The 12,904-nt window shown below is 36.8% G+C and overlaps 1 protein-coding gene across 1 annotated transcript; it reads left to right on the top strand.

The window, feature by feature from the left end:
* The first annotated feature begins 8,590 nt into the window (after positions 1 to 8,590).
* Positions 8,591 to 9,535, top strand: LOC113648424 (putative gustatory receptor clone PTE03). The gene has a single exon (XM_027155593.1). The coding sequence runs from the start codon at positions 8,591 to 8,593 to the stop codon at positions 9,533 to 9,535; it is 945 nt and encodes a 314-aa protein (XP_027011394.1).
* The last annotated feature ends 3,369 nt before the right edge of the window (positions 9,536 to 12,904 follow it).

The raw sequence follows: 12,904 nt of genomic DNA, 5'->3' as shown, positions 1-12,904 counted from the left end.
CACTTTTCAGATATTTATTTGTAAAAAAAAAAAAAATGTGGACACAATTTAATATTTTCCTTCCACTTCACAATTATGTGTTGGTCTATCACATAAAATCCTAATAAAATACATTTTTATTTGTGGTTGTAACATGTTAAAATGCAAAAAAGTTCAGTGGGTATGAATACTTTTGCAAGGCACTGTACAACAAATTATTATTTGTATGTATGTATGTATGTATGTATGTATTATTATTATTATTATTATTATTATTATTATTATTATTATTATTATTATTATTCATAATATGATTGAGAAAATGATTTGTGAAAGTTAGACACATGTAAGCCAGAAAGTTATTAACTTTAACTTGAGAAATTTCTGTAATGTATAAAATGATTTCCATAGAAAGTCTAAATATTGCATTAGAACACAATATGTTCTTCTAAATGTATTTAAAATAACAACAATATTTTAATATGGCCTTTTTGCTGGTATACTTGAGTCTATGATATTCCTGTAATCAGGCCCATGTATTGTAACAAGGTTACTTCTGTTGTTTTTACTATATAGTAAAGACATTTGGGTTTGAAATAAAAAATATATATCTGAATTTAATTTCCTGATATTTATTTAACATCTAGAGTTGTTGACCAACTTAGGACATGGGACCTTTGGTTTGAACCCATCCATTGTTTTCAAATCATCACAAATGTTTAATTGTGAGTGAAGTTTGGTATTTCTTGTTTCCCAAATGTGCCCTATAGCAGGAAATATTTGTTTTTGGTACACTTGGTCTAGCCAGTAGAACCACTTGGTCTAACCAGTTGCCAGTAGAACAATTTGGAATGTATTGAAAAAACTTTAAAACTTAAATATACATTTACGTTCACAAATAAACACTCCACTGTAAACACCTCAATATACTTTACCATGCAGAAGAACTGCTTACTGTAGGACCATCGTGTGGAGATTACCTTAACACCTTAAATCATCAATGTTCAGGGTTTGTTTATATTCCAGTTACAGCAGTAGAACGTCCTGTTACAAAGATGTGATGTCTAATGAATCACTTCATTTACTGGATATATTTATGCATAAATAGCAGGGGTATGAACAAATAATAAAACATTTTAGTATAAAAGATGCAGTTTTTATTAGAAAATAAATAAATAAATAAATAAATAAATAAATAAATAAATAAATAAACATAATAATAATAATAATAATAATAATAATAATAATAATAATAATAATAATAATAATAATAATAATATTGTTAAAGTGTTTTATTGTTAAAGTATTTTATCCTATTATATCTATTATTAAAATCATAGATATTTTATATTCATACAAAACTTCTTCTATATTAGGTATAAATTACAGAGATAAACACTAGTCATTAGAAATTCCCTGTACACCAGATTCCCAGAAGTCAGTTTCCTTATCCCTCATGTTGTGCTAAAGGGCAGATAAACATGTTTGTTTAGACTGTTGTCCAGCATCTTCAGTCCACTAATTTCTTTGGGAGGGTAATTTCCCTAGACCTTTTATTACAGCACATAAACACAGCACTCATAATTAAACCCCTTTAGAGTTAATGCTTTGGAAATATTTTTAATATGACTGAGTGCTTATAACTGTGTAACTGACCAAAAGTACTTCAAAGATTTAAACAGAATTAAATTATGTGATGAGCTTGATCTGTGTTAAAGGGAAACTAAAATTTGTAGCTTATCTTACTGTCACAGTTTTTATATATTTTTAGATTTATTTATTTATTTATTAGTTTTTAAATAGTGATCATACTTGACATACAATGGCTAAAGTATGCAGACAAGTGACATCACACAAATGTGAGCACAAATCCCTACATCCATGCTCCAAATTCTAGTAGAAAGCCTTTTCTGAAAACTGGAGGTTATTATAACAGAAAATGTGGAATCAACTCAATGGTTTTAGAGCTTTGTGTTGACCAATATAGAACATTTGGACTAATAAAATATGTGTTACTTTGTTTCATTATGTTGAGAGTCTCTAAAAGCTTATATAAGGGATAAAATAATATTGACACCCCATCACAATCTATAATAGATTTAGAATGACAATGTTCCGAAGTATTGACAGCAAGCTTACATAAAAAAGAGTTTACAGATTATATTTAATGTCATATCAATAATAATTATAATAATAATACATTTTATTTAAAGGCAACTTTATGAAAACTCAAGGTCACTGTACAAAAAAACAAGAAACAATCAAAATCAAAGAGCTGAGGTGTGGAGTAACTGAAAGCTCTATTCCGCATTGTTACAAGACGGACAGAAGGAACAATGAAATGAGTGGAAAAAGATGTAAGAGTGCGAGTTAATGTTGGAGTATGAAGAAGATCAAGAAGATATGAAGGTGCAAGATTGTGGATAGCATTAAATGTTAGAAGAAGAATTTTGTACTTAATACAGAAAATAATGGGAAGCCAGTGTAGCTGTTCCAGAACAGGTGCAATATGATGGATAGAGGAAGTACGAGTGATAATACGGGCAGAAGAATTTTGAAGGAGTTGCAGCTTATGAAGGGTTTTGTGAGGAAGCCCAATAAGAAGGGAATTACAATAGTCAAGCCTGGAGGTTACTTGACTGTGAGTAAGAGTGGCGGTTGATTGAGTCATGAGAAAGGAACGAAGCCTATTGATATTTCGAAGGTGAAAGTATGCAGCCCGAGTAACCTTATTTTCATGAGAGGTAAAATTAAGGGTATGATCAAAGATGACACCAAGACTCTTAACCTGAGATGAGGGAGCTATGAGAGATTCATCAATGGAAATAAGAAAATTAGAAAATTTGTAAAGCACAGATTTTGTGCCTATAATGAGAAATTTTTTATTACTATTAAGTTTTATTACTATTTAGTTTAAGAAAGTTTGCAGAAAACCAAGATTTTATGTCAATGAGACAATCAAAAAAAGCAGATGGAGGGAGTTTGGAATGCGATTTCGTAGAAAGGTAGAGCTGGGTGTCATCAGCATAGCAATGAAACTTAACCTGATGCTTATGAAAAATATGTCCAAGGGGTAAAAGGTCGGTAATAAATAACAAAGGGCCCAGGACAGAGCCCTGGGTTACCGAAGAGTTGAATGATTTTATTTGAACAAACTGTGTGCTATCAGAGAGATATGAATGAAACCATTTCAAAGGTGTATTGGTGATGCCAATAGTGGAAAGTGTAAGGAGAGGTCATACGGCTGGTGATCCATGTGCAGCGTGAGTTTATTAGACAGATCAAATACAGACAGGTAGAGTTAAAACATGGCAAGGCGATATCGAAGGGCAGGCACAGAATCATAAACGAGAAGGCAGGCAGAAGGTCAGGGCAGGCAGCAAACAATCAGAGAATCAGAATACCAAAACAGAGTCAAAACCGAAAACAGAATAACAACAGGAAAACGCTCAGAATGACAGCAAACGCTAGTCGAGACTTCACACTGGGGGAAAGTTCAAGTTCAGTCTTTATAGCGTGGGAAATGGGAAACAGCTGGTGGCATAATTAGTCCGGCGTGGGGCTTTATGGGAATAGCAGTCCGGAAGTGCCTAATATTCCGTCAAGGCTTCTCTGTGTTGCCGGCTGGAAGGCGGGGCAGGTGCGCCGACCTGTTTAAAATAATATCGTGGGAAATTGTCAAAAGCTGCACTCAGGTAAAGCTGTAGGAGGATGGATAGTAAACCAGAACCAGCTTCTATACGCAAATCATTTGTAATTTTAATAGAGCTGTTTCAGTGCTATGAAATGGGTGAAAACCAGATTGGAATTGTTCATATAGATTATTGCCAGACAAATGAATATGAAGTTGAGCAGCAACAACTTTTTCCAAAATTTTAGAAATAAAAGGTTATTGGTATCCAATCCTGGTTTCTTTAGAATTTGAGTTACAGGTTGTTTTGAAAAGAGAAGGAACAAATCCAGTGGAAAGGGAAGAATAAATAAAATCCATAATAAAATGGGACAGAGAGGAATCAGTAGCCTTAACAAGGACAGATGGTAAAGGATCAAGAACACAAGTATCATCAATTGAGGTCAGAATAAACTCAGAGAACAGTTGTGAGGGAGCAGGTAAAACTGAGACACATGGAGTAGAGACAGGAGTGGCCACAAGTTGATTATGAATGGCTTAAATTTTTTAAGTAAAGAATGATGCTAAAGTAGTACAGTAATCAGATGAATACAAATGAGAGGGAAGTGAGTCAGGAGGTGTTGTAAAATTTTCCAATAAAGAAAAAAGAACCCTTGAATTCCCTTCATTTGAACCAATTAAACCAGAATAGTATGTAGATTTAGCTTTAGCAATAGTTTCTTTATAGTGAGACATATGTTCTGAATACATTTCCTTATGCACAGTAAGGCCAGGTCTTATAAAAAGTCTTTCGAGTCGTTGTCCTTTTGCTTTTAATTGCCTGAGAAAAGGAGTAAACCAGGGTGAAGTAACAGCAAACGAGACGGTCCTAGTCTTAAGTGGAGCAAAATTATTCAGTAAATTTTGGAGATTAATTATTATACTGAGAGACCAAGACATGCAATGCTTAAAGACAAGCTGTTCGAATTAATGTCCTTGATTTTCCAAAATGATACCATATGTGCAGAATTTGATTTGAAAAGTGGCAGATTAACATTAAAATACAGTAACAGATGATCAGAACATGGAAAAAAGTTTGCATTAAGGTTTTCTGGAGAGACACCTGAACAACAGATTAAATCCAAAGTGTGTCCTTTAGTATGTGTGGAAAATTCCCATGTTGCTGCAGTCCGAAGCTATCCAGACAAGATGTAACTTCTTTAGTAATATTGTTGTGAACATCATCTATGTGAATATTGAAATCCCCCACAAGAATTATATTTGGTGAGAGTTGTTGTAGTTATTTGATTAAAAAAAAGCAGCAAAATCAGGAATAAAATCCTTGTTAAATTTTGGTGGTCAATATACAGTGCTAATAGTTGGAGTAGATCCAGAGAGCCGACAAACTGCAGGCTCAAACTAGTGGGAGGCAGAAACATTCAAGACATCAGCCTCCACCTCTCACGGTAGATTATCTCCAGACCTCCTCCTCGACCAGAATCATGTGGTTGAGATATGTAAACAAACCCTGGCGGAATGGCGTCATCGAGTACAATAAAGTCATTTTGTTGCTGCCATGTTTCGGCGAATGTTAAGAAGACTGGAACTTGTTGTTGTTTGGTCTGGTAGCCAAGTTAGCCGAGTTAGCCAGGTTCGCCAGCACATGCTGACCAGCGCGGTGACCAGCGCTCCTTGGTGGGTGTCGAACAGCTGACCATAATGACTTTATATCACTGGATTTATTATACCAAAAGTTCCGCCGAAAGCCACGATGAATATATGTCCTTCTTGGCAGATATAAGATGTCCGGATGAGCAAGCAGTGCAGGAGGTGTTGAAACATTCAAAAGTGCAGCAGCAGAGCATTGAAACTATGGACTGTACAAAGGCAGCACAGTCCAGGCAAGTACAAGCCATAAACAATTGATCCTCATTGTAGTTTACGCAGTGTATAATTATTGTTATCAGGGAGAGCAGCAGCAGCGAAGATGCACCAGCGTTCACTCTAACCCGGAAGTCGCAAAGTTTCTGTGCTATGATGGGGCCTGAAACCTGACTGAAACTCTTCAAAGATATTGTTCTCCTGTAAGAAGGAGCTCAGTTGAACAGACACAACCTTTTCTAGTATTTTAGACATAAACAGAAGATGTGAAATAGGTTTGTAATTTAATAGTTCACTAGGATCTAAATTGGGTTTCTTAATGAGGGGCTTAATGACTGCCAACTTGAAAGATTTAGGGACGTAACCTAAAGATAGCGAGGAGTTAATAATATTAAGAAGAGGCTCACCAGCTTTATGTAACACTACTTTCAGTAATTTAATTGGAATGGGGTCTAGTGAACATGTTGTTGATTTAGCTGTAGTAATAAGTTTATCTAACTCTTCCTGTCCTGTACTTGTAAAGCACTGTAGCTGTGAGTGTAGAGCTTTAGGTTAGACTGAATCACAAGATGCTCTCACATGTTAAACATAAACTATTTTGTTCTCACTACTGATCTGTGATCGAATAGTGTGTTCAGATTTCTGGGTTTTTTTTTTGTTAATCTAGCCACTGTGCTAAATAAAAACCTGGGATTGTTCTGGTTATTTTCTATGAGTTTAGACTGATGTAGTCACTTGGTTTAAGACAAGTTTCAATTAAGTCAAGAAGTCAAGTCAAGTCAAGAAGCTTTTATTGTCATTACAACCACATAGAGCTGTTGCAGGACACTGTGAAATGAGACAACATTTCTCCTGTACCATGGTGCTACATAAAACAAAGACAGAGATAAGGACTTAATAAGTAGTCCAAGCCACATAATGTGAAACTGTGCAACCCGAGTCCAGGCTTGTGTCTTCTGCTGCTGCATTACCCAGGATCTGTGGTACCCTGGCACTGGAGTGAACGACACCTGGACTGTCCACTTCCTGGGTGCACTGGGCTTGGACAGAGAAACAGGTGAGCATCTGTCTGGGAGGATTCCACAGCTCCTGCAGCTAGGCCCGCTTCATCTGTTGGTTACGGATCTGCTTCTCATTTACATTTACATTTACAGCATTTGGCAGACGCCCTTATCCAGAGCGACGTACATAAGTGCTTAAATCTCTAAAATTGAATACATCAATGCCATTTGTTCAAAGTTACAATGAAATATGTCAAAGGTTGTTTTTTTAAATGCAAAAGATAAGGAAGGAAGTGCTAGTTGAAGTGTTTCCTGAATAAGTAGGTCTTCAACTGCCGCTGGAAAATAGCCAGTGACTCAGCTGTCCGGACCTCTAGGGGAAGTTCATCCCACCACCTCAGTGCCAGAACAGAGAAGGGTCTTGTAGTATACTTGCCTCTTACCCTGAGAGATGGTGGAACCAGTCGAGCAGTGCTGGTAGATCGGAGGGTGCGGGGTGCAGTGCGAGGAATGATGAGGGCTTTGAGGTAAGAGGGGGCTGGTCCATTTTTGGCTTTGTAGGCCAGCATCAGTGTTTTGAATCTGATGCGTGCAGCTACAGGAAGCCAGTGGAAGGATCACAGCATGCGAGAACTTTGGCAGGTTGAAAACAAGCCGGGCAGCTGCATTTTGGATCATTTGCAGAGGATGGATTGCATCATAAGTAGACCTGCCAGCTGTGCATTTCAGTAATCCAGTCTAGAAATGATAATAGACTGAACAAGTACCTGAGCAGTCTGTGTGGACAAAAATGGCCGAATCCTTCTAATGTTGTAGAGAAGAAACCGACATGAGCAAGTCAAATTAGCAACATGAGAGGAAAAGGACAGTTGATTGTCCATATTTACCCCAAGGTTGCGAGCTGTGGCTGAAGGGGAGATCAGATCGTTGTGCGAGGATATGTGCACTGCTTGGAGTCAGTCCTGTAGTCTCCACTGGAAATGGGAGACTCACAGTTCATCGTTTCGTCATTATGGGCAAGTCGTGGCCTAATGGTTAGTTAGTCTGACTCGTAATCCTAAGGTTGTGGGTTCGAGTCCCGGGCGGCCATGACTGAGGTGCCCTTGAGCAAGGCACCGAACCCTACAACTGCTCCCCAGGCACCGTAGCATAAATGGCTGCCCACTGCTCCTGGTGTGTTTTCACGGTGTGTGTGTGTTCACTGCTGTGTGTGTGTGCACTTTGAATGGGTCAAATGCAGAGAACGAATTCTGTATGGGTCATCATACTTAGCCGTATGTCATGTCACTTTCATATACCTGGATGAATCACCTGGGATGAACAGCAGTTCAGTTTTGCTACTGTAGGATTGAGCTTTAACTGATGAGCAGTCATCCATGATGAAATTTCTCCACAGCCTCCAGCTCCAATTCAACTGAGTGTAACTCCAACATGTCCTCATCTGCACTCAAAGGCAGACACACAAGCAACGGTGTTTTAGAGGAAGTACAACAAAGATAATTGGTGTGAGAGGGTGCAAACAACTAGTGGTAACTGCGTTAGTGGGTTAGTGATGCAAACAGGCTTCCCAGCTAGTAGATGCTCAGGAAAGCAAATAAAATGAGCAATATCAAAAATAAAAATGTTTTGAGCAAGTATATTTTAAGATGCTTTCAATGGGTTGTTCAACCTTTGTAAGGAAAGGGATCTAGTATAAACTTAAAACAAAAATCCAAGTACTCAGCCAAGCAAACACACGTGAACACCAGTCAGAACAAGTCAGCAATCTCCTCTGCATTTTCATTTGTACTATGAGTTATTTTGTAATTATGAATTTGTAATTCACACCTTATATAACACACTGTTTGATGTACACAAGACAATGAACTCTTGAATTGACTTGAAACTCTTTGCTAAACTGTCCTTTGTCCAGATTTGTGTCTGTCTCAGACTTTCTGTTATTCGCAGAGATGTTTACAGCAATAATCATGAAGGAGGGTGAGCTTTTTCAATTATTTCCTGTCGCATTGGAATCTGAGCCATGGAGAGAGTATAAATATCATGATTTCCTCACCACACCTTCAGTGTCTACATTAGGAATAACTGCTATAATATCACTTAGCTTTATTTTAGGAAATAAATGGATAATTCTACCAGCATTACATATTTCACTCTGGAGGGACATGTGGGTTTAGAGTACTACAGATACTTTTATTTTACATTTGCTCTCACTGTTTATTTAATGATAATTTGCTTTAATACTGTTATCATTTCTATCATATACAAAAACAAACACTTGCATGAGCCCATGTACATTTTCATTGCAGCTTTGCTTTGTAATTCTCTGTTTGGATCGACTGCTCTTTATCCTAAACTGCTCACTGATTTAATGTCTGAAAATCAAATCGCTTCTTATGAAGCTTGTATATTTCAGGCATTTTGTATGTACACCTATGCTTCATCAGAATTTGTTCTGTTATCAGCTATGGCCTATGACAGATATGTGTCTATCTGTAAACCATTACACTATGCAACTATTTTAAAAATGCACATTGTCAAAAAACTCTTATTTTTGTCATGGTTTTTGCCTTCTTGTACGATTGGTATAACAGTCCTACTAACATCTCGCCTTCAGCTTTGCAAATTTAAATTAAACAGAATATACTGTGATAATTTTTCAATTGTGAAATTAAGCTGTAAAGAAACATCTCTTAATAACATATATGGGCTTTTTATTTTCAGCATTACTGTATTTCCTCCAGTGATCTTCATAATCTACTCGTATGTTAAGATACTTTCTGTGTGTTTAAAGAATTCAAAAGATTTCAGAAGAAAAGCTCTACAAACCTGTTTACCACATCTGATAATTTTCATTATTTTTTCTGTCAACGTGTGTTTTGAAATTATTAATTCTAGAATAGAATCCAAACAAATTCCCCACATTATTACCATGATCATATCAGTCGAATATTTACTTATCCCCCCTTTATTCAATCCTATTATATATGGATTAAAACTGCAGGAGATTTTGAATAGTATTAGGAGACTGATTTCATGTAAAATTAGGTCTCAAGTTTCCTTTTAGACATATATTCTTAATTTGCTTTTGTTTATGTTTCAAGAAAAATAATATTTTAAATGTTTAAACAAAATTATTATTTGATTGTGATTGTATGAGATGCATGTATTGTCAAATATCATAAAGAACAAAGTATAACCTCAATTGTCAAGTTGCAATAATCACAACATTCTTTCTCAAAATTAGATAACATAATCGAAAAAAGAAAACAGAAATGAACACCCTATACCTTGCTCGTATTGTCTTACATTTAATCTTGTTTTTATAAAACTTAGCAACTTTAACCAGTGCTGTCTCTGTGCTATGATGGGACCTAAATCACAACTGATACAATTTATGAATATTATTCCTATGTCGGTCTGGGCAGAAGTGCTGTTGACCTGTTACTGGCCTCTGATCAGTGTTGTGTCTCTTTACTGGTGTGACTTGATCTTAGTGCAGGCTTTGACAACATTGCTATTTTACATGATAGGCAAGAACATGTTGTTGGGGTTAAAGGGACAGCCCTCTCCTGGCTCAAGTCATATTTTCTGATGTCATTACATGATGCAGAAACACTAGTTCATGCATTTGTTACCTCTAGGTTGGATTATTGTAATACTTTACTGTCTGGATGTTCCAGTAGGAGCATAAACAAGCTCCAGTTAGTCCAGAACACAGCAGCTAGAGTCCTAACTAGAACCAGAAGATATGAACACATCACCTCTATCTTATCCTCACTGCATTGGCTTCCAGTCAAGTTTCACATCGATTACTGCGCCACAGTACCGGAGAGATCTTTTCTTTTTTTTTGAATGATCTGTCATTCAATTCAAGTTTATTTGTATAGTGCTTTTTACAATGGACATTGTCTCAAAGCAGCTTTACAGAACATAAACATAGAACAGAAGGTAAACATAAGGAGTAATATAAAGAATTAATATAATAAAAATTCAGATATATATATATAGTTCACAGTATGTATGTATGTATGTATGTATGTATGCATGTTTGTATTTATCCCCAATGAGCAAGTCTGAGCTGTCTCAGGCAGCAGTGGCAAGGAAAAACTCACTTAAATTGGTAAAGGAAGAAACCTTGAGAGGAACCGGACTCAAGGGGGATGACATCCTCATATGGGTGACACTAGAGGGTGTGATTACAAATATACAGTCAAACAACTGTTGTATTGGTGTAAAGATCACATGGAGTTCAGATCTCCTCTCAGGATCTTTACAGAGTCAGCCTCATCTCAGTGGAGGTCCAACATCTTCATCGCACGGAAGATGATCGGAGCTTATACAATGTCTGGATGCCTCGGGATGGGTAGAAAGAGAGAAAAAGGTTAAAGGGATTAACATATCTGCTGTTCATAAAAAATGTGCAAGTCTAATGTAATAGTGCACAATATTATGGGATGTATTATGTGTATGCCTGATTAAAGAGATAAGTTTTTAATCTACATTTAAACTGGAAAAGTGTCTCTGAGCCACAAACACTATCAGGAAGACTATTCCAAAGTTTGGGAGTTAAATAAGAAAACGCTCTACCACCTTTAGTAGACTTAGATATTCTGGGAACTAGCAGAAGTCCTGAGTTTTGTGATGTCAGAGAGCGTGAAGGATTGTAACGTGTTAGAAGACTAGTTAGATACATGGAAGCTAAACCATTAAGAGCCTTGTACGTAAGTAGCAGCAGTTTGTAATCAGTTCTAAACTTAACAGGTAGCCAGTGTAGAGATGATAACATTGGGGTTAAAGGTCATACTTTCTTGTCCTAGTGAGAACTCTGGCAGCTGCATTTTGGACTAACTGTAACCTATTTAATAAAGATGCAGGACAACCACCTAGTAATGCATTACAATAGTTCAGTCTAGAGGTCATGAAGGCATGAACTAGCTTCTCAGCATCAGATACAGACAGGATGTTTCTCAGCTTGGCAATATTTCTAACGTGAAAGAAGGCTGTTTTTGTGGTATGGGTGATATTATATTATTAAGACAAGTTACTGTCTAATAAACACCAGGGGTCTCATTTATAAAGCGTGTGTACGCACAAAACGGGGCTGGAAACGCACGTACACCAGTTTTCGCGCAAAGGTTGTGATCTATAAAAAACAAACTTGATGGGAAAATGTGCGCACCTATAAGCAAACTTTGAGACGTGCGTACGCACATTCTGGAGACAAAGGGAATTGGCGACACAGATGGTGAGGTCGTGAACTGAAGTTAGATTGTAGAAAATTCATGTGAGAACAATAAGAATTAATGACATTTAATTTTCACTCCATTTCATACGTTATATCCACATTATCATGAAGATTAAATCCAACAGTGTTATTTGTGCCGATTGTTTTAGGCTATTGTAGCGATTTTGGCTCGCGAAGCAAGGTATAAACAAAGGTCCGAAAAAGATAAAAAATAAAACAAAAATTAAAATTGAGGAAAGGGAGGAAGAGACTGGAAAGAAGAAATTAGAGAAACGAAGGAAAGGAATGGCAAGCTTAAACTTCAAAATTAATCACACCCTAACTGGGAAATCGTCACAGAAACTTAAATTCATCTTATGATTCAATGAAAGATTCCTACTTAAAATTACGCATCTAAATTGGTTGGTAAAGGAAACGGTTACTTGCATTGGCTTACTGAACAAGAGTCCGGATGCAACAGAGAAATCTCTGAAAAGTCAGTTAGGGTGGGGTCAGACGTTCTTCCAAGTTCTCCTGAAGATCAGAATAGTTGTTGTTCTTGGAAGTGAAGCTTGCTGGAACTTCTTTGAAGGAAGATGGAGTCGTCTCCACACATACCCCCTTGCTTCGCGGACCAAAGCTGTTCCGAAAGTCTGACCACGGATTAGTGGTGTTTGTGACAATTTAAAGGTCGCGAACTCCACCCATCTTTGGGGAGATGACCAATACTTCGGTCAGGATTTTTGGAGGGAAAAACTCCCTTTGTTTCAGGTGTCTGTGGGCGTGGTTTAGCCATCAAACTTTTAGATGACTTTAAAGTTTGATCCAGGGAGTATTAAGACGGTATGGCGCCTTTCGTGCTCAAATAAAATACACCGTTGTTTAAAAAAACGAGTAACTGATAATTTTGTGGTCATTTGGATACTAAACATGAAGGGTAATGACGGTATAAAGGCAGCGGTACATTATATACACAGATCAGTAATCAAAGGGTAACTGATGTTAATATGATATTGTGTTCTTATAAAGGCAAAGAAACAAAAAATGAAACATAAAACAAGATGCACTTTCATTAGGGAAGTAAAAAGAAAACGATAGCTTCGTATACATTCTGACATCAGACCTTAAAGGAGCATACAGCATTAGAACAGGTATACATTAACATGCCATGATCAGTAATTAGAGTATAACGGATGTTAAATACAATGT

Source organism: Tachysurus fulvidraco, chromosome 24, assembly GCF_022655615.1.
Source record: "Tachysurus fulvidraco isolate hzauxx_2018 chromosome 24, HZAU_PFXX_2.0, whole genome shotgun sequence".
In the NCBI taxonomy this organism is placed as follows: domain Eukaryota; kingdom Metazoa; phylum Chordata; class Actinopteri; order Siluriformes; family Bagridae; genus Tachysurus; species Tachysurus fulvidraco.
The sequence above is the reverse complement of the archived record's forward strand: the minus strand, read 5'-3'. Positions and strand labels throughout refer to the sequence as shown.

Excerpts from the sequence above, each read along its gene's own strand:
- LOC113648424 (XM_027155593.1), top strand. The coding sequence starts at position 8,591 with ATGGATAATTCTACCAGCATTACATATTTCACTCTGGAGGGACATGTG.